Below are 27389 nucleotides of genomic sequence, written 5' to 3'. Positions count from 1 at the left end.
ACAATAAATGCTGAATATAGAAACTTTACAATTACTCGATGAATAAAAAAATGCAGAAAACTTTCTTCTTTAATGAAGTTACTTGTCTTGTAGTTTTAAGGGGTTTACTTCCTTTGCTTCTTACGGAAGTCTGTACTAAGTCTTGAATCAACATGAAATGGATGTGAGTGCTGGTCAATGAGTAACTTTAAGTAGAGCCATAAAATGAACCAGTTTTATTTCTCTGGGTCAGGAAATTATTTTAGAAAGAAAGAATACATGTAAGAAACAAGATGTCTCATGCCGGGAGACGATACCAAGATAAGCGATGCAGGCACCATGAGAACCATGGATCTGATAGATATGAGGAAGACAGAAGAGCAAGTAAACTATACCCATACAATGCAAGGTATGTCTTTATCGCCTTAAAGAAACATATCACAGCAAGTCTATAATGTCTGACATCTTGTTTGTTTTTAAATACCTTCATATTACAGTAGTACAGAAAGCATTTACTCAGCCTTGAAATCATGAAGCACGAGCATGACACATTTGAATCAGGGAGCTGTTTTACACTTAGAAATAAAACCTTTGTATTGAGCTTGAGAGGGGGCAGAAAGGTAGGCTGCATGACACAGGCTGAGACGTCACTTTCCTGGGGTTATCTGGATCAAGTTGGGTCACAAGCAGGTGAAGTGGGCCACGTGTCAGCTCCTGAAGAGGCTGGTCAGCAGGTGACAGCAAGCCATGGCTTGCCAAATATGCATTGCTTAAATGAGACTGTTACATGACTGAGACCAGCACAGGGACTTACTGAACTCTCAGGTTGCTCTAGTTCAGCCATGAACAAGTTCATATTAATCTAAACCAAAATTAATTTCAGTAGTCACAGTCAATAGATGAGTACTTGTTTACGTGTCTAAGGCTGTTTGCAGCACTCGATAGTGGGTCAGCCCCTATCACCACAATAAGCAGATCAACTAATAGGTTTGGAGTGACAAATAAACTGTTAGGATGTTACACTTCTCCTGCCAGCCTACCACACATTAGATGTGAGCTTAGGCTGTTTCCCTTTAAGGGCTTGCAAATGACTGCATTGTAGGAGAGGGGTCTGAAGCTCTAAATGCCACTGGGCAAATTTGCCTTGGCATTAAAGTGTTCATCACTGCCATTTAGTCTCTGGGGGCATGATTGTAGGGCAATTTAAGAATAGAGGCAAAGAGGGAGAGGAGATAAATATAATTAAGGTTATTAAAAAGCTGAAATACGGAAGTACTCTGTGGTAATATGCATTTTAACAAGAAAAACAGGATGAGAATAAAAGCAGCAGTGAAGAGCTTTGTGCGGACTAGAAGTACTTATGGCTAAGTGTAAAACATTTGGATGGTGATAATTCTATTGTATTATGAAAACAGCTAATGAATTTTTCTTCTGTCTCTTAAATCATGAAAAAATTGAGAGAAATGGGAACAAAAGGATAGGTATAAATTAAACTACCACTTCTTAATAAAGCATTTCTCTGGACTTCTTGGTTTTGTTGTTAGTTTTAAATGACTGGACATGCAGACTGAAAATTGGTGGACAGACTGTAAAGGGCAACACTGGGGATTTGAGGAAGGGAAGCTGCAGATACAGATATGTGATAGCCTTGGAGATAATTCTTAAGAGTCAAGCCCAGAATCTGGGGGGCACCTCACTGCAACTAATTGAAAAACTTTTCCATCAGTTGTTTAGATTGAGTTTGGCTTAACCTAACAGCATTTTCCCTGCTTTGCTGTCACAACAAAACCAGCTGCTTTTGTAATGAAATGTCAGTATTTTGGTGAAGACTTAGGCTGATTGACCGAAAGACCTCCAGATACTATAATGAAATAGGTCGGAAGAGTTTTATGGAAGCTGTAATTTGGGTACCAAATTCTTTCATCCCTTATGAGCAAGACTTCCTAGCCATAGTTTTTCTCTTTCTGAACACATTTCTGCCTGAAACTCCTATAGCAAGCTTCCTCTTATTGCTGAGAAGAAAGGGTTGCATTACCCAGAACTGGAAGGTCCTGAAGGAAAATAGGAGCAAAGGTGGCCAGAGTAGGCCATTGTGAGGAAAAAAGCACCTAAAAGAAAGGAATTTTTTTTTTCCCTAATTGTACTCTGTTGCTGAACATTAGGGGGTTTTTGTTTTGGGTTTTTTTGATTTGTTTTCTGGCAAGTAGCAGGATACAATAGAGAGAAGCAGCTGCATCAGAAGTACCAAAGGGATTGCTTTCAAGTTAACTGGAAGTCTTATAAATCACACAGCTTATTTAATTTATGTGACACAGCTGTGCAGGATGCTTTGGTGGTTGCACAAGACACAGGACAAAGGTCAGAAAAATCAGAAGTATTTCGGCCAAATAGAGCTGTTGGCAACTACGCGCGGAGATGTTAGCATTGGTGTTGTTATTGAATGTCTTAATTAAAATGTAAAAACTACAAAGAACGTGATTTAATGTGGATGAATGTGATAATATTTGTAAGTTGAGCCTGGAATTGGATGAAGATAAAGTGAAGTGCAGTGATACTAGGAAACAAAACTACAGTTGAAAATGCTGATCTGTGGATAAGAAATTAAAGATAAAAACTGAATGGGAACAAGACTTTTAAAAATAATAATGCTGAATGAGACTTAAAGTACTCTTTAATAGCAAAATCATCCAGCTGTACCTTGGAAAAGGCAAGCTCCAATTCTCCTTCAAATGAGGATTTAGATTAGACTAGACACTTAAAAAACAAATTTACAAATTACAGTGAACTCGGTTTAAAAAGGGCAAATTGCACTTTTACCATAGAATCATCTAAATCTCACCTACCTTAAAAATCATCAAGCTTCAGCTGTGGAGCTGTCGTGGCAAAGTGGACAGTTCCATTTTGGAGTATACATATGAAGAGTCTAACTCGAGACATGAGAAATTGATTTTTTGGAGTCGATTTTAGATTCCTCTTCAAATATCAAAGACCTAAAAAAAGGGGGGAGGAATATTGAAATAAGCAAGTTTTTTTCCTCATTTTAAAATGTTTATCTGTTTCTTTTAATAGTTTTTATTCTTTTGAAAGGCATCTTTGTGGGACATAGTAATTGCAAGTACAAACTTGACAAAACACCTGTGAAATAGCTGTGCTACTTTACACATTTATTATGTGAAAATACTTCTCATTGTTATTCTCCGGGCTGCTATGGACTAGCTAAAAATGTTTGGTTTTGATGAAAAAAGCTGTTACTCATTTTTATGGGAACAGGAACTCTCCCCACACCCTCCTCCTTGCTACCTTTTGCAAGTAACCTAAACATTGCAGCCAGCCTACTCAATGAGTACACAGTTCTCCAAAATAAGAACGATCAAGTGCAAATATCCTTGTGAACATGGATTTATGCAAGTATTTGGGATATTTGCTTTTAAAACCGACAAGCAAAAAAGATCAGATACCTATGAAGCAGGCTAGCTGGTTTCACTAACAGGAGTGTCTGCCAGTTTCTCATGTTTTAATGTTCAGGCGAGAGCCTGATCTAATTTTAATACACATTAGTTGTTTACTCCATTGTAGATCAGCAGAAGACATCCGAGGTGGCCAACACTCAAGGACGTCTACTGTTTGCTCAGATCCTTACTCTAAAACCTCAGGAGCAGCACAGGAATATTTTGGCCCACCACGAGAGAGTTATCCTCCCAAGGAAACCTTCTCAATGAAGTGTTCAAAGGTATGCACAACAAGAGGTATGTGAGATTCTTATTGCCTGCCATCCACCCCTCTCCTTCCAAGGACTTGTCTTGGTTTTGTTTCTGTGTTTAGAAGCACAATGAAGTAAAGCTAGAAGAATATTAAAAAAAAACCCAACCTGAACAAAAAAACCCAAACCCCCCAAAAACCCCAACACTGGGAGAGTTCAAGGTAATGAATGACCTAACTGCAGATTACTAACATGTTTTAGTCATCCAAAAGCAAGATTTATAGAGCTATTTAGATACTTGAAAATGCATCTGCAGAATATGCATCCAGGGCATCAGAGTGGGTCATGTGTGTAATCACCCAGGTTGTGCAGCAAAGGTTAACCTTTGAGATTTAAGAATGAAATAGGTATTTGCATCTGTAGGCAATTTAAATATGGCTGTTGAAGCTTTGGTGCTAGTTTATTTCTGACACATTCTTCTCAGACTTTTTATCAACTCTGGATTTAATCCAGTCGTCACTGATACATCTTTATAAAGAAACATTGTGGGATACAAAACTATTTTATGAACATGAATCCAATGAAACAGCTCTTGAGAAATAACTTTGTTTTTTCATAGCTAGAAAGTGACTACAACAAGCAGAGAAATTAACATTAATGTGGGAGGAAATCAGCCGTAACACTTAGTAAACTCGTTCCCATAAAGGGAAAAAAAGTCACTAAAATGTCTGTTACTCCTTTAAACTTTTCCCTCTTCGAGGACAATGAGCATTCTCACCTTGTTTGCAGGAGAGGCCCACTGCAGTCTGAGTTGAAACTTGCAGCTAAGTGCAGAATCTTTGGCTGAAGACTGTAAACAGCCTTTCAGTATCCTCCAGTAGAGAGACAAATGAAGAGTTTAGTTGTTGGAAGTAAATTAAAATACCTAATGTTAGATTATTTCTTTGCTCCATGAAGGAAAGTTAAATAACACACTCAATTTGCTCTTAATATTTCTCTGTATGTTAATATATGAACAATTTTAAGAGTGAGCTGAATGTGAGTATTTGTATGCAGTTTGTTTTTCATCTCAAGGAGACTTAACTCCAACAATTAGAAGAGCATATTTAACGATACAGGGCCATACTGATCTTTTACGCCTGATAAAATTGTATCATCCTTTTCTTATTCAACAATACTAAATTATTTTAAGTTGTCTGAGAAGCCCTAGAAAACTCTATGCCTTGTTTTATCACAGCTTTAGAAAAATGAAGTGGGAAGATATTTTTAGTGTTCAGTTTCACTGGCTGTTTAGACTTAACGGATAGCTTAATGTGACTTGCTGGGTGTTTTTTTCCCTGCATTTGCTTCTCATTACTTCAGTGCATTAAGCATCATTAACATTTTCAAAATGTCCTAGTTTTGGATGCATGAGTTGATGATGATTATTTTACTCCCACCTCTCCCCCAGGTATTGCTCAGTATTTTCCAAAAATAGAGTGTCTGAGGTTTCAGTGGAGGAGGGAAGAGAGATCATGTAGAAAATAAACTCTTTTATTAGCAGTTTTATTTCAAAAAATTAAAAGATATTGGAAGTTGATAAGATTATGAGAATGTTACTCCTTTGTTTAATTTTTGAAAGTACCAAGATTTAGCAGAATTTCCTAGAATTGTTTTGCAGAATTCTGTATTCCCTGCAGTCATAGTAAATGTTATAAATGAAAAGCTACATGAATTGTTTACTAAGAAGTCAATACATGTGGGCTACAACATCTTAAAGCATGAAAAGTTTCTGTAAATATTTCTCAACCATCTCTTTCTTTTGCCAGTGGTTTATCAGCACTCTGGTGAAATTTTCCCTTCCCAGTCACCATAATTCTGAAATAAACTAATATCAAACAAGGCCGGTAAATCAGGTGGTGTACCACAGTCTTTTCCAAAGCAGCAACTGAAATGTGAACATTAGTTTCTGACTGTGCATCGCTCTACTTTCACTATTGGGTTTTTTCTCTTTTTCCCAGCAAATATACTTATGCTCTTTGTGCACGTTGACCAGTTTGGCAAACTAGAGAAGAATTGTAAACAACCAGAGCTCTGAAAAGTATTTGCTTCACCCAGATACTGCCCTCTTCATCACTGCTTTTCACCAGCAACACCTGAAAAAGCTAACGCTGAGTTTCAGAAACAGCAGTTATTTTTGCAGGGATCCTTCAAACACCTGAGGTGCAAGCAGCAGCAGAAAAAAAGGATATTGTTCTCCTATCTTTGTTATTCCTACCTTCCCTCCCTAATCCTCCTCCTTTTTTTTTTTTCCTACAACTGCATTAAGAAAATAAACCCAACACAAATACAATGGAAGAAATAACTGATACTGACCCCTTTTGCCAGTAGGAATACTTGATACCATTTAAGAAACTTCAAAACATTGTGCTCCTTTTTGATCCTTTCATCTTTAAAACAGAAGGAAAAAAGTCTGTTAAAACATTCTATGAGCAATGCCTAGCCAAAGCCGTTCAGGTAGGATCACGTGGCTAGCAGTACTGGATCATACGAGGCACATAATTACACATCCCCTCAAACAATGTACTAGAGTGCAAATTTAGGAGGACTGTGAGAGTTTGGAGCAGTAAAGAGTGAGCTGTCTTCTGGAATACTCTTCAGACTTTGGATTGGTGGAATTTTGAGAACTGGAAAACCACTTCTGTTATGTTTAAGACCTCTTTACATACCTATCAAATTTGCTTAATCATTTTCTGAATCCCCTTTTGAATGTTTGGTCTCCACATTGTCTTACGACAAGGAGTTCAACAGTTTCTTTGTGCTACTTGAAGAAGTACTGTTTTGTTCCTTAAAATGTTTTAAAGAAGGTGTCTCTGATTCTGGTGGTATTCAAAATACCTAATGATAATCTCATATATTCTCCTTCTCCATGAGATTTATGATTTTAGAGTGAAGTCTTCCCTTTCTCCCTGTCACTGTGCTCCTATTACTTCTTCATAGATTGAAGAATAGTCAGTTCTGTCCCTATGAAGAGCAAAGTCTTTCCAGTTGTGGTTAGCTTGCCAGCCTTACACCTTTTCCAGATCCATCATACCCTTTTGAGATGGGCTGCACTCAGAATTCAATATAAATTCCCAAAAGAATCCAACATCTGCATAAAGGTTCTGGTTCTGTAGTCCTATCCTAATACTTCCTAGCTTTTCATATGATGTTTGACTATCAGTGAACACTGAGCTGATGTTTTCAGAGAAGGCTACCTGATGTCTTTCCTGAGTGGAAATTACTTGTTGTAACTACTAGCAGGCACTCTGTCCTTTGGACCAATCTAGAGCTAAAATGAAGTACTTCTCTGTCCCCGGAAAATGTCTATCGTGTGTCGTCCCTAGATCTTCAGCTCCATTGTATGACTCTACAGCTCCACTCTCATTGTACTGCTAATGTGGGCATAACTAGTGACAGGCAGCACAAAACAGAGACTTCTTTCTTAACTCAGTTCATTTGAAAACGGGTTGTTTCCTCCTAGTCTTTATTTTCTTTTAATCACTATAAATGTCTGAGAGGATCCTATCTCACAGGAGCTTGTGTCATGTAAGAGCACTACCCTTTCTTCATGTATCTGCTGATTCTTTCAAATGAGTTCCCTCTAACAAACTTTTGACCCTTTCCTGACATGCTGTCTGCCACCTTTTGTTTCTGTAGTAGTGAGGGAGACTTAAGGAACAACTTATAGTCTGATGTCAAACTGTCTAGATGCTCTGTATAATTATATGGGAATTGGAAATAAACTGTTCATGATACAGACAAACCTTTCACCAGCTAAGGAACTACAGCTTCTAATAACCTTTTCTTACAACTTATGCACAGTAGCGTGTGCCATTTAAAGCAGCACATGTTGAAAACTACAAGAGTTTTTGGCCTGGGGATACTTAGAGCTGACATTCTTTCAGAAAAAAAACATTTAACTTACTTTTCACAGCACAGGTAAAATTTCTGTAGTTTTCTCTTCTGCGTAGAAAAACTAAATTAGTAATCATATTTGCCTTTCAAAGGACCCCTTTCAGGCCCTTTGAAAATATAACTAGATTCATTGCTTTTGGTTACCGGAGGGAATGAGAGAAGTGTTCGAGGCTGGCTGCCGTGCTGTTTCCTTCACCTTAGAGAGAGCAAAATCTGAGTCGAACCCAAGAGTGAATTGCTGATCTTAAATTTGTCACAGATATTTGGTCACTTGACCTTGAAAACTTTTCATTTTCTTTTTATTATGCATATCGGTGTGAAAGAGGTGGAGCAATGCAATTCCAGGATAATGCTTCCTTAATTTTGCTTAAACAGTGAAGGTAAATGAAGTTTCTCCCATCTTCAGCCAGTATGTGACTCAGGAAATGCCTTCACTTTTGCCTTGTGTAGAGTTGTACTGTGCTCGTCATAATTTCTGAACTAATAACTTTTTTTTTTTTTTAATTCTTCAACGTGCTTGGCATTTAAGGGAGACAACACTAAAAAGATTAGAAAGCAGTTTGTGAGGGAGCAAATATAATTGAATCCCTGTTCTTTGGTGCCATGAATACAAGTTAGCGCCATAAAAAGTGTCAGATTTCTTAAGCATGTTGTAGGCGCTTCCAAACAATCGTGCCTTTAGCCTACATTCTAACATCCACGATTGTTAAAACCTTCAGACCAATTTCCTCCCAGAAAAGGACAGCATTATGGTAACAACAACAACAGTCTCCAATTTCAAGCGTAGCCAGGAGGAAATATCAAACTGAATTTATTTGGAGGAGGAAATAGAAGTAGGGAGTAACAATGACTTTCTCCAGGATATATTCATGTATTAACAAGCCAGCATTAATTCAATGTAAATAGCTATAAGCTTTTGTTTTTACAAAACGCAGTCAAATTTTTTTCCTCTAGCTAGGTGTGCTGGCAAATACTCAGACTGGAAAAAATACTGAGATGAAAAGTTACCCTGAACACAGGGTCCACACTAGTAGACACTTGATTTGAGTAACGCCGTTGTTCATAACCATTATCCTGCTGCTGTTATGTTGCTTTGTTATGTCCTGATACTGTTCTTCTTGGAGTCAGGCATGGGAGAAGGAGGGGGAAAATATTTTGCAGAGCAGTTGTATCCCTTCCAGTGCTGCAGAGATGTTGGGGGAGAATAGTGGTCTGCAAGAGGCATTGGACTGAAGTAAAAGACCTTCTGTAGCTTCAGTTATGTATGTTCATAAATACTGAGGGGTCATTAAATGTGCATAATGCAGGTAACTTTGTGGATGAAAACAAGCATTTGCCAAGTGCATTCAGCAGCACATGTTAGATCTTTTAAACAGTGGTCAGCAGGACACTTACATTTCTGTGGAGGCACCCCATAGGATTAGAAAAGGCTGTATTTTGTAGTCACTGTTTTCACCTTTTGCCCCTAGTCTGCCATGCTTAGCTTCTTTCAGTTGTGCTCAAAGCTGTCATACGCTGTTCCTGTGGCAGTTAATTTCAACATATTTCTGCTGTAAGAAGGGAGCGCTAAGGTCCCCTGTAGTCTCGTTGTAATTAGATGGCTTCCCCCACCTCTCTGCTACAAAGTGTGTTTTAAATACAGCATGATTAACAGACTGCATTTGCCATCAAGTTTTTTTAATCTTGCAATTGTGAAGACAGAGGATATTAGTAGTGGGAATTGGACAGAGCTGTACAGATTAAAATAATCCCAGTTATTCAAAATGCTTAATTAAAATTGCATAGTAACAAGATACAGTGGCAGAGCTGCAGGTAACCTTACTGCTCCGACATTAAAGTATTTCACTTGGAGGTAAGTCCTGTTTGCTGTGAAACACAAATAGCCATGAGCAGTTAGCTCTATAAAAACATGCAGGGGAGCTACACTAATTGCAGATGCCAAATGTTACCTGTAGCAAACTGTTGCCCTGCCAACATATGGGACTTCACTCTGCCCACGTTTTTATATCAGTTTTTTTGATCCACTTTTTGGCATTCTGTTAACATGTGCACTATTGTCTTTAGAGAGGAGAGAACTACAACTGAGAAGACTCACTTAAGTTGGCAGGGGAAAATACTGGCAAAGTTGATGTTAGCTGTTAAGTATGCATTAGACTCTAGACCGTGCTTTTCTACTGGGAAATCTTAGTTAAATTCTGTTCTTACCAGTATAGAACAGGAGTTGCACCATCTTCTTATAAGACCACTGCGTTTGTCTTCCCCACATCTGACCCAAATGCCTGGAACCAAGAAAAACTGTTCTCTTTAAAAAGTGGCTCTCAAAGCTAACTGATACAGCAGACTGACTACTGAATGTAGCTCTATTTCTTAAGCAGGTGCTCTTAGCTCACTTAAGGAGAAAAATCCACCCAGGCAGGAACGTTGCTTACCAAGTATGACAACCCACAATTGGCAAAGTGAATGAGAAGCTCAGGTGCACAGGTGCCTCCAGCCTGACCTACCTTCAGCCAGACTATGATTACTTACGAGCAGTAACACCCCAATCTTTGCATTCTACAGGAGGCTCAGTTTCAGTTCAGACGGAGGGAGTGGCTATGGAAAGTTGGCATAAGGAACAAGAGCATTTCATTGTTTTCTGAACTCCTTAAAAAAAAAAAAACCAAACCTCCTGCAAGTTTGTTTCAATACTAAGATATTTGTTTACTGGTTGAAAGAACTATAGGTACATTAGGAAGAAAAAAGGCCATTTCCTGAAACGCAGAACATGAGGTGACTGTGCAGAGACCTAGCAGTGCTACGAATACATGTATAGCCTTTCAGAGCTGCTGTATTTAAATTAGTATTGCCAAGTGCTACAGTTTAATGCAAGACCTTTTGCTTCCCACCCTCTCCAAAACTGTGGAAGACAACTAATGCTCAATTAACAAGAGAGAGATCAAGAACATGCTAGAAGTGATGCTTTAAAGTACTGCTGGGAACAAGTAAACTGAAGCTGCTGTTCCCAGGCAGCAGCTGGATTGTACTGAAACTGTGTCTTGATGGCAAGTAAAGCTTGATGTCATACAGCGGTGAGAAACAAAGGGGATAGAAGCTGATGCAGTAGTCCTACAAATTAAGTCCACCCTTTCCTGGGAAAATTGGACAGCACTGTTTAGAGGATGGGAGGGTATTAAGCAGAGGAATAGAGCAGGTGGGACAGTAGTTCTTTAAGGGAAGACGATACACAGAAAAAACCAGGACAGTACATTTGGATCTGAGCACTCTGATTGTGAACATAAAGCTTCTCTGAATCATTAAAAACAAGGCTGGTCATCCTTTGAGATTTCCTCATGGAGTGATTATCTTGACTAAAGAGGGACAACTTATTAAAAGATAATAATAATGCTTCTTTCCAGAGCACATAGATCATTTAATTTTCCCAGTTTATATCTATTTTTCCACTGATTTCCAGTAAGACTGATATCTCAAATGAGCATAAATGTGTTGGGCACTAACATGCCATTTAAATTCAGCTCCGAGTATGTAGTTCCCTTGGGTCCTTTGAAAAGCCAAGATTCTGTTGGTGTTACATTGCCTAATTCTTGTGCTTTAGGGTTGGGTTGTGGTTTTTTCTGCCTTTGAACATTACTCCATTAGGGAGATTTTACCATAACTCAGTGAAAGCTAAATTCCACCACTGGCTGAAGAACAGAGACCTACAAAAACAATGGTGGGGTGGGGGCTTGGGAGGATTTGTTTGTTTATGGCAAAGCCGTGTATTGCCCTGATCCTGCATCAGTGAAGTTGGTTAAATTCTTGATGCTGGTTTTAGTAAGATCTTGCTTTGTACTGGTATACATAAGGGGAATAATATCGTTAGCAAGATATTTTAAAACCTTGCATCCAGATTTAATATTTTTGATCTGTTGTGACTGTTGTCTCCATTTCATTTCCCTTGTTCAGTTCTCCTCCACTGTTTTGGTTCCTCCCCACTTCTGTCACATTTTTGTCCTCTGCAAAAAGCAGAACCAACCACCCCTTTCCTTTGACTTTTTCTTCCCCTTCTCCCTTATCTATTCCTTCTGCCACCAACTCAGTTTAGCAGAGAGGTGACCAAAGCTGCGCCTTGAGCTGTGCCTTTACTCTCTGGGGGATGCCAAACCTGCTCTTGCAAGACAAGTTCAGCATTTGAGATCATTTTCAGGACTGACTGCTGCTTTTGTAAGTCACTATATATGGTCAAAATACTTGTCTGCTCTCCTCCTTTAGGGAGAAAAAATAATAATAATAATTAAAAAATATTACCTCTGAAAAGCAGAAAGCTCCCAAACTGGGAAAAAACCCAAAAGACAACTTTCAGTGTGAAAGATTGGGAGAATTTTTTTTTTAATGTGTGTTGTAGCCTCTCACTGCTCTCTTCCCTTCTCCTGGAGCAGCCCCTGACCCAGCCGCCCTGCCCTGTGTGGCTCCCCGTGCTGCTGCCCTGCCGCTGGGGTCAGGGTGTCCGAGAGGGGCAGCCAGGCAGCCCCGGGGCTGCCAGCTCCGTACCGCTGGTCCCAGTGTTATGTGGCCTGCAGAGGAAGCAGAAAGTAAGCCAGAATGGAGAAAGACAAACATAAAATATCTGAGAAATACACAGGGATGTTAACTCCAGAGGAAAGAATGATACCAAAAGAGACAGGAGGAAGAGTCAGTGTGCAGAGGAAAGGGGTGACTACTGTGCCAAGACGCAGCAGAGGGAGACACTTTGAAGGCCTCCTCTATTAGTCAAGCCCTCGTGGGGTCAGGGGAGTTCAACAGAAACAGACAGAACTGACTGTCCTGCAGATTCATTTGTGCCAGCTGCAGAAACAGAGGAAAAAACATGAATTGACTGTTTTACTGTATGTACACACACTGTGATCCTGACACCTGAACACTGGGGCCATCCTGCCACAGTGCCTGGATGAAAAAGCCTCTTTACAGCTTCCAAAGCGTGAGACTTGAGTACGCAGCTGAGTTACTGGGTACCGCGTAGTCAGCCACAGCATAGTTTTATGAGGCAGAGCATGCAGATTTAATAGCTCAACTCACCTGAAAAGGGGACTTTCTGGTCTTTCTCTGATCCTGTCTGTGTCTTTTTTCCCCTGCTGAACTCATGCCAGCGTGATTGCTCATCAGATACCCTGTGAGTCACTTCAAGTTGTTAAAGTTGCAGGGAAAAACAGCAGCACACAAGAAAAGAGTTGAATTGTTTCCTGCTATTTTAATTTATTAAAACAGCTCTTGGAAGGGCCTGATGCTAAGCCAGAGCTATTACTGGGCAGGGGAGAAGAGTGGTGACTGCCCAGCCAAGGACAGGAGCCACTAGAGTAAGATCAGCTGCTTGTGGATCTGTACCCTTAACAGCCTGCCTGGCTGCTTTGCTGGATGTTTGAGTCCACCATTTCACAGTGGACAAAACCGTTGATCAGTGGGTTAATACCAGGGCAATAGCCCAGCACACAACTGGTACAGAAGGAAAAGAAAAAGTGAATAGTAGATTAATAGTATAAATTGGAAGGCTGCTGTTTGTTATAGCAGGAAGCCTACTCACAGCCAAAGTTACAGGGCAATAGCCCAGCACACAACTGGTACAGAAGGAAAAGAAAAAGTGAATAGTAGATTAATAGTATAAATTGGAAGGCTGCTGTTTGTTATAGCAGGAAGCCTACTCACAGCCAAAGTTAACAAGTACGATATATTGAATTATAGAATCATAGAATAATTTGGGCTGGAAGGGACTTTTAAAGGCCATCTAGTCCAACCCCCCTGCAGTGAGCAGGGACATCTTTAGCTCAATCAGATTGCTCAGAGCCCTGTCCAACCTGACCTTGAATGCTTCCAGGGACAGGGCATCTACCACCTCTGTGGGCAGCCTGTTCCAGTGTTTCATCATCCTCATTGTAAAAAATTTCTCCCTTATAGCTCCTAAATCTGCTCTCTTATTTTAAACCATTACTCCTTGTCCTGTCACAGCATAGGAGTTTACTATCCATTGCACATTTAGATTTTATGGAATGAATAAAACAATTATCAGGAAAGCTCCAGCAACACCCACTGTCTTTTAGATTGCAGCCATTTTCCTCACCTTCAGTGCTGAAAAGCAGTGCAGGAAAGGAAATGGAAATCCAGGAGCCCAGACCTGAATCTCGTTACTGGCTCAGTATGGAGAGGGTTAGTTCCCAAGGTCAGCTGTTCAAGACAGATCCCAAGATTTTGAACTTGAGAAAGAAAAAAATAAGCAAACCAGTTGAGTTCTGAAATTTTCAGACCTGTCATTTTACACTCAAGTCTTGCCATGTGTTCATTGTTGCATGGGATTCAGGAATGGTTTTAGAGATAAGTAACTTCCATGTAGGAAGACCTTTTGACAGTCTAGTTTCTGCAGCTGTAACTTGTAAGATGATGTAGCTAACTGGCCTGTGAAAGCAGGAATGGCAAAAAGACTCAGAAGCGTGTCTTTTAACTCAGCCCTTTCTGCCAGCAGTACACTGCTTGACATAGGTCACTGCTAGTATGTGTGTGTTAGCATACCTTGACAGAGCTAAGATTCAAAACTTAACTGTCCTTTTATTCCTTATTTCTCAAGTCTGTCTATCCTGTTTATACTAGTAGAGTAGGATTTGGTATCAGCTTGTAACTATCCCAAATCAAGGTTGCGTGAGGCTTTTGGGGTGCCCAGGTCAAGATCTGAACATACTGTAGAGCTTAATAGTTCCATCAAAGCCCTGATGATTGTACATGGCCTTAGGGATTTCCACTAATTGTCTGCTATTTTCACAAGCCCTGCTGGCTGTCATCGCAACTCACAGCTTTGTTCTACATACTGCTCATCATTCTAGGATTTTCTTTAATACAGGAAGCTTTGTTACTGCACTTTTTTAAAAAAAAGTTAATCCATGTGATGCAAATGACTGGTGGAGTAGCTATTAATGAACTTCACTCCGTTGTTTAGTTACTCTAATCAATTCTGCAGCAGGCATGTGTGAAAACAGGTACGTACAGAACCTGTCCAACCTGAATGCCCTGTCTAAGGAAATTTTTCAAGCATGTCATTAAAGTATCTACTGCTGCGGTTAAAAACACAGTAGACCTACATTGATCATATTTGTCATCCCATGAGCATAGAGACAGATTCTGCCAGCCCTGCTGTGGTACCAACAATCAGAAGTTAAGGGGTTGCATACAGAATTTATGTGAATACATAGGAGGTTTTGGAGCAGCATCATTGAGGATTTGGGTCAGTTACAACTGTGGGGAGGTTAGCAGCAGGTGCTGACTACTTTGACAACAGAAAATTGCCTTTTCTAAAGCAGGGTGATGTACAGGAAAAGTTGATGCTCAGCAGGTCAGAGTGCCTCACCAGTCATAGATGAAAAGGAAATTCTGAAGACAGAAGTAGAAGAAAGCTGACTGGTCATGAATTCTCAACTTCCAAGTTCCCAAACATATTTAAAATTTATGTTTCCCATAATCAAATGGTCTTTCCTCCCTGTAGACTTGTAAGAACTGCTTCCTGATAGAGCATCTATGAAATCAAGAGTCAGCCCTTAAAAAGGGAAATGGCCGCCTGCATCCAACACCGTCCAGGGGTCCTGAGGACCTAAGTTGACTCCTTGTATTTGGAAGGCATCTTGTACAGCTCAACTGAGCAGACAAAAAAATACCTGATCCAGTTCCAATGAATGTCCTGTACAGCTATTACTCTTTCAAAATATTTTTAACAGTCCTGGTAAAGTGATGACTCTGTACCCATTAAAGGCATTGAGTCTTTTGTCTACATTGTTTGAGTTTGGTACAAGGAGTTCCAAATCCTGTCTTATGGACCAAGATTAAAATTTCTCCTTACATTTAGCTTCACAAATATTTCCTTTGAAATATTTGAAGCCTCCTGAACAGATTTGGTAGCCAGCATGGTTATTGCCCTTCTTCACAGAAATGGTTGTGCAGAAAGGTCAAGGAAAAGGCATGTTGTCATATAGAAATCAGCATCACCTCTGAAGAACACATACATAGAACTGCACACTTAGTTCCTCCTCAACAAGAGCTCTTGGTCTTCTCTGCCTGCTCTACCTAATTCTTTTTAGGATATGAAATCTGTATATGTGTGCACTTGTGTGTACATACATATACACACACACACTGAAACATGTCTGGCCTCAGATACTCTATTCCCAGGTATTACTGCCATTATCACCACTCCCCTTTGTGCTCCTGGGATGGTTTGCAAGGCCATGATGTGGATGGGCTCAGTACCTACCTACAGCTGCACCAGCAGAAGTGAGGGGACCAGTCTGGGTACAGGGGGAAGCAGGAACTCCTGAAGTGGGCAAAGGCCCTTGTCAAACCATGGCAAGCACCTTCCCATGAGGAGCAAGTGGCAGCAGGAAGGTCCTCATTACCTGAGCCCTCTGTGGAGGGAATAAGAAGGGGCAGAGTAAGAACATCCGATAATCCTTCATGGTGGTTGTCACCGGCTTTCTTCGATAGAAGCATCTGTCAACACAAGAGAGGAATTTGTCTAACTCCCTTGCGTGGTGCTTCAGCCCTTTCTTTTCAAGCCCAGACAGCTTTGGCAGCGACGGAGCCATTACTCAAGAGGAAAATGCCATGCTGATCAGTGTTAGCAGCATGTAATGAAAGTCTGTATGCAAGCCACAGATCCTGCCCCATTTTAAAGACAAATATAGGACCACTGTGTCAAGCATCTTAAGTTCTTGTCAGGCTGCAGTGGAATAATAAGATTCACAATTCTGTAATTAACTTCAGAACTTGAAGAGCAACACGTGTGATACACTAAGGGTTTTCATTTCCCGAATAGGCAAGTCTAGCTATGCTACATTTAAGCATCCGTCATGTTTACTAATCTTAGTCTGACCCCTAGTGAGCTGTCACAGAATAATCGCATGTATCTATCTTCACCTTCTGTCTATCTAGCTATGCTGCACCTTCCTGACAGGCAACTACAAAAAAAGACGTAATTTATCCACTTTTTTTTCTTTCTTTCTTAAAAACCCCTTTATTACCTGTATCAGTAGCACAACATAAGAAGAGAGGAGTCAGCTCAGAAGTCATAAGGCTTTCTGCTGAAGGTGGGGTGTGGAAGAGAACACGTGATCCAGTATCAAATTCATTTAACTTACCTCTGCATAGAAGGTGGTTTTTGCCTGCTTCCTTCTCCTCCTTTTGTTTTTGTGCAATCAGAAACTGCTGCTTCAGATTTATGAAGAGTTTTTTATCTCTGAAGGAAATGAAGTGGAAGTTGCATCTGGTTAGATAATAAGTTTAAATTAACAAACACTTAGACAAAAAAAAGGGTGTAAGTTAAAGGAGTAAACACATTTTAAAGGACCTAAATAACTTGCACAATCTTTTAAGCCATTAGAAGCTTCTAGGTTTTTGTCGGCTTTAACCTCAGCATTTTGTTCATACTGGATATTTCTTGCTCCGTGTGTTTATGCCAAGTAGTTAAGGCCAAAATACAATCACTGTGCGCTTGCCTTGGCAGTAACACAAGCACCGTAAAATTTTTATGGATTTCTTTTTCTGCATGAAGATCCATTTATCAAGCACACTGACAAATTAAAAAAAGTAATTTGCCCAACCTCTGAAATGTACCCAGGAGAGCTCACGCTTTTTTTTTTTTTTTCCTTTAAAGCAGTGCCCTTCTGTAGCTGTAGCCAAGGGGAGTCTCAGTAATAGCGCTCTGTCTATGGTTTTGGTGTACCTCTGTCACCCCCAGTTTGCACAAGACATGATTTTGACACCTATTCCCGTCTTTCTGCTCGTTACAGGCATTTTAAAGTTTGTGGAAATCACGGTTAACCTCCTGGTGCTGATTTGCGTGGGTGCTGCCCAAGCCTCTGTCGCAGGCTTCACGTCCCTTGGTGGCTTGGGCACTGGATCCTTTAGCCTGAATTCGGCCTATAGCCCCTTTGAGGGCATGGAGCTCCAGGAGGTGAGGGAGCTGGACATGCAGTTCACACAGATGAGAGCCCCTTGTGTGTATGGCGGAGTAGCCTTCAGCTTAACAGCAGCAGTACTTACCCTCGTCTTTCTTGTCATGGGGGCAAAACCCATTCAGCAGCTCAGGCTGGGGCTGCTGGCAGGCGAATGTGCCTTCAACCTGCTGGCTGGTGTGGCGTACATCGCGGCCGTTGGCCTCTACCTGCATTTCGTCAGCCAGGTGAACTCCACGGAAGTTTGCAAGAGGCGCGAGAGGCTGTACGCGCGCCGTGGCTATACCTCCATGAACTGCGTGGTCCAGGGCGGCGACGCGGCCGTCGGCCTTTTTGGTGTCGCTGCTGCCTGTTTGTACTTTGCCAGCTTTGTGGTCTGCGTCCGTGATATCCCAACCGTCTGGGCCTTCCAGAGCCACGTGGCCAAGGCTCAGCACAGCCCCCAAAGCAGCGTTAGAGACAGAAGTGTCAGAAACCACCGTGCCATCCACAGGAGCTCTGAAGGCTCCCACAACATCCAGGCTCTTGCCACGTTGGTGTGAAGCTCTGGGACTGTGCCAGAGAGCTGGAGCTTCAGCAAGGGACAGACACTGAGCGTTGCATGCTGAACAGGTGACCAGTCCACAACGTACTGTCCTACAAGGTGCTGAATTGGGTATCAAATCACCAAATGTAACAACACTGCTATAAGATGATGTAATAAAATTGATGTTGAGCAGATGTTTTAACAAGTTTTTTTTGCATCAATGCTGGACTCCTGCATTTAGAATGTGTTTGATTGTACTGTTTGCATCTTGCACAGAGCAAATCCAAACAGCAGCAGGCTGTTAACAGGTTGCAACCACAGTGCTGCCAAAGTCATGCTAACAACCACTTCCTCTCCTCTGCCATGACATAAGGAATTGAATACACAGCTAGTATGGGCAGCCTTCAACAGCTCCTGTGCCCATCAGTGCATCCTGTTGCCTTACACCGCACCACTCATGGAGCAGAGGACACTCGAGTGCTTTTCTGAACCACAGCTGAAGCTACACGTGAGACCTGTTTCACTTGGGCTAGTGAAATGTTTTATCTTTTGAGTCACGGGGGCTGACACATGCTGATCATGTGCTCCCCGAGGAATGCTGCTGGGAGGAATTAGCTGCAATTTCAAAGGCAGCCTTTGGGTCCTCCTCCAGTTCTCTACTATGTTTTCCCTGTCTCACTGACTGCAGATCAGAACCTGAGAGGCAGCACATCGGTCAGCTGTCAGCTTAATAAAGAGACCTTTACATGAGCCTTTACAATAAGTATTTATCATTTATATAATACGTTAAATATCTCTAACACTTTGAACATAAAGAATTTTCATGGCATTATTATGCTTATGAAGAGACAGGAGTGAAAAGTTTTTCCAAGCTTGCCGCGACTCACAGTAGTGACAGAGTAATGAAATTAAGACTTCGATTTCTAGCTCTTTGCCCAAAGCCAGACCTTCACTGGTATGCTGTAATCGGCTGGAAAGTCTGTTACAGGGATGTCTGTCATGCAGCTAAAGCCGCAGCTAACCACTTGTTAGGCATTTCTGCCTGTGCTACCTGTACTTCTTGTACATTTTGAACAGAGGCTTAATTACATGATGATACACTGTTACTAACTTATACGAACAACAAAAAGCAGCACCTTGAAGTGACACACTGAAAAGATTAGAAAAGGCTGCAGATAAGAATGTATAAATCTGAGTCCTTAAATACATGTGCAATATGAATTTTAATCTCAGGGCTTCTTACTCTGCCCCATTCATTTTTGAACGCTTGCCTGCCATCACTGTGCAATAGCTACCATCCTCTGTGAGCATTGATTCTCTCTCTTTTCCTTGTGTGTGTGTAGCAAGGGCCTTATTTGTTGCAAGGTAATTCAGTCTCTAGAAAAAGATGCACAGTTTCCCTGTGGATTATTGCTGTAGTGTTCCTCCCTTGGACACTTAGGTTCTTCACAGTCAATCCATTTTGGGTCTGTTTCCTGTTAACAGAAGAAATGTTAGGCATTTTACAGGGAGAGTCAAAAAATAGCTGCTAGTTACAGGTGCTTTGTTGGAGACTCCTGGGACCCGCTCGCTGCCCTGAGTATCTGGTCAGTCCCAGTCGTGTTCTCTCAGCTCCTCGCCCAGCTGCCTCCCTGCACTTGCCATCCCCTTGAGTTTCTAACTTCTGCAGCCTTGTGTTTATTCCTTATATCTAATTGAAATCTCCCCTCTTTTAGTTTAAAACCATTACCCTTTGTGCTGTCACTACAGGTTCTGGCAAAAAGTCTCTCTCTATATTTCTTATCAGCCCCCTTTAGGTACTGGAAGGCTGCTATAAGGTCTCACCAGAACCTTCTCTTCTCCGGGCTGAACAACCCCAACTCTCTCAGCCTGTCCTCACAGGGGAGGTGCTCCAGCCCCCTGAACGTCTTCGTGGCCCTTCTCTGGACCCGCTTGAGTCCATGTCTTTTTTATGCTGGGGGCCCCAGAGCTGAACACAGCACTGCAGGTGGGGTCTCACCAGAGCAGAGTACAGGGGGAGAATCACCTCCCTCGGCTGGCTCATCACACTTCTCTTGATGCAGCCCAGGACACAATTGGCTTTCTGGGCTGCAAGTACACCGTGCTGGCTCATATTAATTTTTTCATCCACCAACACCCCCAAGTCCTTCTCCACAGGGCTGCTCTCAATGCTTTCATCACCTAGTCTGTACTGGTACTGGTGATTGCTGCGACCCAGGTGCAGGACTTTGCACTTGGCCTTGTTGGAGCTTTGCGAGGTTCACATTGGCCCTTCATTCTCATGTGTTGAGACCCTGACAGTTCCCTCTGGATGGCATCCGTTCTCTCAAGCATACCAACTGCACCACTTAGCTTGATGTAATCTGCAACCTTGCTGAGGTCCTGAAGCGCTGCAAGCAGAGAGATCACAAAGAAAGCCAAGGCCCAGTGATTGCCAGCTTCTCAAAAGCTTTGTGCCTCAAATTTGTTTCCTTCCCTGCCACCATGAAGAAAGATCACTAGGAAATAATAATGAAATCAACATCATTGCTATTTCTTCCACTCACCTTCATGGAGAGAAGTGTAGGAAAGGAGAGGGGAAAATCCCAGAAATACTCATCAGAGGACTAGGGGGCAGGGAAGATTTCCTTTCCCTCGGGATGACGGGTGAGCCATATACCATGAGAGCAATCCACACAACCCTGCTTCCCAACTATAACAAGACCATGTGTGGTATCTTGTAGCTGACTTGAAAATCTTTACTGTGCAAGCTGGGAAGGTGTAATACAAAAGCAGAGATTTTCTGGCACAAACATACGACTAAGGCTGCAACAGGCTGTCATCCCCAGCTGCCTCTGCAGGTGGTCCTACCCTCCTGGGCAGATTAGCCTTCCCACCTTCTGCTGCAGATGGCTGTGCCCCACCATTACCTCTGTGCAGAGACTGCCAGTTAGTATGGGACAATAATCCGCATTTGGACCGGTAAACAAAGGCAGGGCAAATGGCTCCTGTCAGCCCTGCCACCTCTTGTAGCCTCTCCCTGCTGCCCACCCTGTGCATGCATGCACCACCTGTGTGCAACCTGCAGGGTCAGCAGTAATAAACTCATCTGCTTCTTCGAAGCAGCCCCTCGCAGGCCAGTTTCACCTGCAGCCACAGGACTGCACGCAATCATCACCCTCCGTCCCTCTTTGGCGAGAGGGATCCTCAGGGTCTACCCAGCTTGCCCACTGTGACCTCCATTGGCTTATCACCTCCTGCGAGGGAAACAGTGATAGCAAAGGTCAAATCTGTGCTCCCCTGAGAGCTTGTCTTTTGGGTAGACAGTATGACCTCTCTCAACCTAAAAGCCTCAGGGGCCCCATCACTGATGCAGCAGGAAACCTGGCATGCCAAGCCTATTCTGAAACTTCAAAAGGAGGAATAAAATGGCCACCAGACGGATGCAGTTTGCAGGGTGAACTGGAACTGCCTGACAGGAGGAAAGCCCCGCTGCAGACGATGGGTCACTGGTGCAAGGTGCTGGGGTAAGCTGAGGAGCTCATTTATCTCAGGGTTACCCGCGAGACCCTCAGCCAGCCCCCTTTGGATTTAAACCATCAATTTGCACATCTCCAACATGGGAGCAAACAGCTTTAGTCTAAGAGCAAAGCCTCTGGCTGAGCTCCCCAGCCATTAACTATGCACAAAGAGACTTGCAGAAAAACAATCTCTCTTTGAAAAATGTATCTCCATCTGGAGAGGGAAACAAAGGCCATAAAATATTTACGATTATTGTATTAAAAAAGAAAAGAAAAGAAAAGAAAAACTCCACTCCCCCTGATTCTGTCTCCCACTGCTGAGTAAACTGCCATGAAAATTTTGTCATGCTGACTTGTGTACCTTTGAGCAACCATTTTCATGCATGTCTCCTTTGTTCAAATAATAGTTCATAAAAGTAATTCAGTTTGAGGGAAATCTTGTCCACAACAGAAAATCAGCATCCAAAGACACAGATGTCTTGTTTCAATGTAAAAGGAAAAATCGTGGGGGGAGAAGCCAGAAAGGCTTCCAAGTAGGCTTAACATACCTCTACACTTACCAAATAATTCAGGTATCTGGAACTGTAGATCCGGCACTGCTGGAAGATCTGGATGTGTTAGGGCATTGCCCTCCTGCTGCTGATCAGCTGTAAGGAGAAGAGACCTTTGTACCTATCTGCAGAAAGGAAATTTTCAGGTAAGCACAAACAAGTTTTCTTATTTTCTTAATCAGTTTAGGAAAACATTCCTAGAATATATTGAATTTTATCACAATTTAAGCTTTTTCCATTAGTCCTTCAGAAATGTTTGCATGTACCCAATGTAGAGAACAACTAGGGACCAGTTGTGCAACAATAGAAACTGAATCCAAGGCTTAGTGGTAAGAAAAGCTGGGATCTCAGTTTCCATGAGAAACTACTTTAAGCGATGAGAATACATGCAGGGATTAAAGTACCAAAGAACAGTCTGAATGGAAATTGTTCTTTCATAATCTGTGTATTTTAATCCCAGTGCAGATTTATCTTCATTACTCTTCTGGTCATTTTCCACCACAACTTACAGTCATTGTAAGTTAAGTAAGGCTACAGGTACATTACAGACCTTCGGTAACTCTCAGTTACATTTGCAGAACTTGTGTGTCTCGGTCTCTTTTTCAAGACTCAGGTAAGTTATTGAAGGGGACTATGACCGTGTTGTTTATGACAGCCTTGACATTCGTCATTAACTCATCTCTCTCACAACATCCATCTCCAAGAAAAGGTGGTGCTCAGTGTACTGCAGCAGCTTAATACCAGCACAGCATAAAAACTGTCACAGATGCTCACCATCACCCGTCAGAAATAAAACATGAGACTCCTTGCAAGGGCCATGGGTTGTCAGGGCATTGGATGTAATTGGTTTTGGCGTGTGACAGTGCAAAACGAGCAAGTCACAGTATGTCCGTCATTACCACAAGTACGTCTATTGATTTCCAGCGATGCCGTTCGCACACGTTCCTGCACCTGCTACCGCACTTCCCAAAACTCTTGGGCCACATTGAAGAGCTCAAGCATGGGAAAACATGCATGCTTTGCCCGCTTTGCCACTTTCTAGGTAGAGGTGGTCTTGCCTTTGGGTCTCTCGCATCATTGTTGGGTGAGGCTAAAGCGATGTGTGTAAGAATCTGCACAAATCACTCCTGCTTCACTTGTGATCTCTCATCCTCACATGCTGTTCTTTCCTGAGTGTTTGCTACCTCAAACTGTTGAGACAATTTCTTCTATTTTCTAGCATTTATGTATCTTTCTAGAAATGATTACACCTTACAAACTTTATGGTATTCTTTATTATGCCTTAGCAGTGTCTCATAGTGCATGGTAATTAGTTTTGCAGGGTGTAGGATTTCATCACGAGACAGATGCACATAGGTAAGGACCGTATGTTTTAAACAGGCTTTTGAAAATTCAGTTATGGTTTGGATATATTACTTTCAATACTACAGGAGAAACTGTGTAACAGAGGTATTTAGGCATTTACAGGTATATGAAAACCTTGAATTTTTGCCATCTTGTACTGACTTCCAAGATAAATATGGAAAATGGAAGTGCAGGAGAAAAAAAAGGAAGCTTGGATTTGCCCAGCTGTTTAGTGAAAATTGGAACTTCATCAGCTATGAAGACACTATGTGAAGTGCATATACATTACTCATAGGCTTCCCACCATACACAGGTTTATAGATTTAAGCATAGCTTTGTACGCTCACCTGCACATCCACACCACAGCAGCCTGTATCTGCAAGCGTGAAGGACCCACCACAGTGACTTCCAAATATTCAGTATTTTAGGGCAGGATTCTCAGCACAGAGCAATGGAAGCCATCGGACACTGAAAGAGCTGGTGACAGAAAATTAATGAGTTTAAGACTTAGTTTAAGACTAAATGAAGGTTAGCTAGCATTCCTAGTCACGGGGGGGGGGGGAGGGGGGGGGCGGGGGGGCGAGGCGCAAACAGTAAAAAGGGTGTTTTCCTTCCTGCAGATTGCAAAAATAACTCCCCCACAAGATGGCCCTGTCTCCCTGAGCAACTTAAAGGAGATTCAGATTTTTAAGTTGTTGTGAATCAGCTCTGATGGTGAAAATTAGGCAATTTATTGGTCCAAATAAATAAGGCACGCTCTGATCAAGATCTCATTGCTGTTGAGAGCTCGACAAGACCATCTTCTTACCTGGCAGCACTGCAGATGCTCCACTGAGCAGTAGCAGGCCTAGCTTCCCTGGCTCCCTCAGCCCTCGATTCACATTGAGACTTGCAGCAATCGCTTCTATGACTTCAGTGCGCACCAGAGCCCGTGGCCTGTACGAAGCAGCTACCTGCCAGGTTAGCTTTGCTGCCCTTTGTTCGGCTGAAGAAAGGCTTCTCCATCACTTGTGCTCCTGCATGATTTCACACGATGGTGTACACGAGGGCAGAAGATGTGCTCGTTTCACTGGCACCCTCCAAGGATGAAGATGCAGCAATTCTGGTCCTGTCCTGGTAACACGAGGGGGAGCCCTTGCAGTTTTCAGTTAACAGCCGCAATAGGCCTTTTTCTACCCCAAATACAAAAGCTCAGTTCCTAATCGGAAAAAACCCAGCAGTCCCGATAAGCCATTTCTTATCTTCTTCACAAGGAGATTGCTTCTGCTTCAAACAAGTGCAAGCCGCAGATCACTAGGAGAGGGGAAGGTCACTTGCTACGGATCCCATCCCCACACGCCCCTGTTTCTGAAGAGGGGCCGGGGTGGACTGTGGACACGTTTTCCCATGTTCTCATCTAATTCGTCACTTCAAGGCACTCCAAGAATGCCAGGGAAAGACTCTGCTGGTACCTGAGGTGGCTCTGAATAGCCCTGTGGTCAAATTTTGCCCAACAGAAATAAGAGAATGACATAATCTCTTTACCCCTTGTCAAATGACCCTACCACAGCTGACTTGTCACTAGGGCTCACAAAGCTTGCTTTCGGGCAGCTTTGCTGCTTTCAGGACAGCTTTGGCTGCTTCAGAAAGACACAGCAGTTGTTGCTCTCCCTTACCACCCAAATTTAAATATGTTTGAGCAGAGTACCTCACCATATATTGTATGCACTATTCTTTGCACAATAGGTTACTCTATATTCTGTAATGCTACTTATATATTCTGTTTTTCAGGACCAAGATAAGTACTAACTGCAAGTGCACCTACTACAAGATGTTTTTAAAGACTTTTTTAGACTTTTTTTTTTTTTTTTTTTTTTTTTTTTACAAAATGCTGGCGTCTCTCTCCTTACGAGGGATTACAATGAAAAAACATCTTGTTCACAAGTCACCGAGTCACATACTTCTGCTACACCAGCCTTCCTTTATCATTCTGCATCCCAATTTTCTTTAAAGCATTCACCATATACATTCAATTAGCAAAACAATTCCGTCTGTTCTGTGAGTCAATACTGACAACTTTACTGTTAAAATACACGTTTTTCTTTTGGTGCAGCTGTGCTTAATCTGACAAGGGAGAGAAGAGCCTGCTGCGCTCAGAGCATTGTCTAGTGCCCAGGCTCCCATTGCAGGGCTGCAGCCCAGCTGACACTGGGGGCTCCCTAAGGCCTCTGAAGGCCTCCATAGCCCCATCCCTGGCCACTGCTGGCCCCTGTGACCCCTAAGTCACCTACATACCCTAAACACAGGCCTCCAAAGGCACTTCCACAGAACCACTGGTAAAAAAATCCCTTTTTTGGTTGTTTGCTTAAGTTTTGATGAGTGACACAGAATAACAAGCTCAGATGAAAACATGAAAGAGTGATCGGGGGCTGAGACAAGCAACAGGACACTAGAATTGAGACCCTGGGGAATGGGGCAGTAAGGGCCAGCTAAACCTCATCCACCAGCAGGCACAACTTCCTAACCTTGGAACCAACTCTGTCCTCTCCGTGCAGCCTGAGGTGCGGGAAACGGCCTCCGGGTGGAGACCAGGCTCCCTGGTTTTCCAGTAGAAAGCCTCAGGGGCTCATCTACTCCTGGGCCTCCCTGAGGGGCAGCAGGCCAGCCCTGCCTGTCCCAGGTCTCTTGTCATGCTGCAGTTATTATACGACAGCTTCCTCAACACCACAGTGCCATCATGCTCCTGACAAGCTCTTGCAGATTGTCTCCCTTCAGTTTACAATATTAAGAAAATATAGAAAAATATGAGATAGTGTCTGCCCTGTTCAGATCCTGCCTCTGCCATAACCTAGAGGACAAGCTTAGCTCACTGCAGGAGATAAAAGGTAGGATAAGGTATCCAAGTCAACCACAGGTGAATCCCATCTTGTCATCCTGAGAAAGGATGATCTAAAGGATGAACTGTTGAACTCAACAGGAATGAAAACATAAACAAAAAAGTCTAGGGAAAAGTAGGGAGCAATCAAAGGACTTGGAGCAAACAAGGAACTTTTTTCCCCCCACTCATGTTCTAGGTGAATACTGATTCTGCCCTGGGGCTGCTGTTAATCTATGAAATACTTGGGGTTTTTCCACCCCCACCTTTTGATTGAAATGGCTGCAAAGGGTTTTACTTGTTCTCAGGCAGCAAATGAATGTTAACTTTCATCTTTCCTACCCTTGTTACACCGGGCATTCGAACACTTACACCATCTGCATAGGACACAGCGTAGCCCTCACCAAAACACAGGCAATCAAGAGGAACAGATTGGTTCATGCAGCACTCCATGAAATCCTCATTGCAAGCAGTGCAGGCGACAATTAAATTGGTATGAAACAAATCAATTAATCCAACAACAGCACAGTAAGTTGGCCCTGAAACAAGTCAATTGAATTAACAAAGCAGGACAGTAAAGCAGGTTAACAGAAAACAGTAAATGTAGAGTCATCTAACCGACACGAAGACGTCCTGGTTCCAGCTGAGCCCAAGAGGTATTTTTACCAACTTCTGGCCACGCTCCCCTGCAGCCAAAGCTCTGAGGGACCTGATCCCACAGCACTGCTGAGAACTGCTCAGCTTAAGACTTGAGTGCCTTGTCCTCTTAGAAAAGCTCATCTCATTGACAGCAGGCAGTGCCCAGGGAGATCAGGCTGGGCAGGCTAAAGTTACTGTTCCGTTTACTCCTTTGAATCCTACTGCTCTGCTTGAATCAATCCAAGCCCTTCTGCACTTACCCAGATCGGTAAACTGTTCACTAGGTTATCCCAACCAACCCACCTCAGTGAACATTTTCAAGCCCAGACCTGCAATGTTGAACGCAAAAGACATCATCCATGACTAGGGCAGAGATGCAGAAATTACCACCAAAGCTGTGT

General features: G+C 42.4%; 1 protein-coding gene across 1 annotated transcript; it reads left to right on the top strand.

Annotated features, from left to right (window-relative positions):
- Positions 1-272: 272 nt before the first annotated feature.
- Positions 273-18116, top strand: LOC104348270 (MARVEL domain-containing protein 3-like). The gene is made up of 3 exons (XM_009953521.2): positions 273-388; positions 3556-3725; positions 17410-18116. The coding sequence occupies exons 1-3, from the start codon at positions 273-275 to the stop codon at positions 18114-18116; spliced, it is 993 nt and encodes a 330-aa protein (XP_009951823.1).
- Positions 18117-27389: the final 9273 nt, after the last annotated feature.

Source organism: Leptosomus discolor, chromosome 8 (genome assembly GCF_034619465.1).
Source record: "Leptosomus discolor isolate bLepDis1 chromosome 8, bLepDis1.hap2, whole genome shotgun sequence".
Lineage (NCBI taxonomy): Eukaryota > Metazoa > Chordata > Aves > Leptosomiformes > Leptosomidae > Leptosomus > Leptosomus discolor.
This window is presented reverse-complemented; position numbering and strand designations above follow the sequence as displayed.

Bases quoted from the DNA above. Each gene is read 5' to 3' on its own strand.
- LOC104348270 (XM_009953521.2), top strand. From the start codon at position 273: ATGTCTCATGCCGGGAGACGATACCAAGATAAGCGATGCAGGCACCAT. The intron at 389-3,555 runs GTATGTCTTTAT...ACTCCATTGTAG, and splicing joins CTATACCCATACAATGCAAG to ATCAGCAGAAGACATCCGAG. The intron at 3,726-17,409 runs GTATGTGAGATT...TGCTCGTTACAG, and splicing joins AAAGGTATGCACAACAAGAG to GCATTTTAAAGTTTGTGGAA.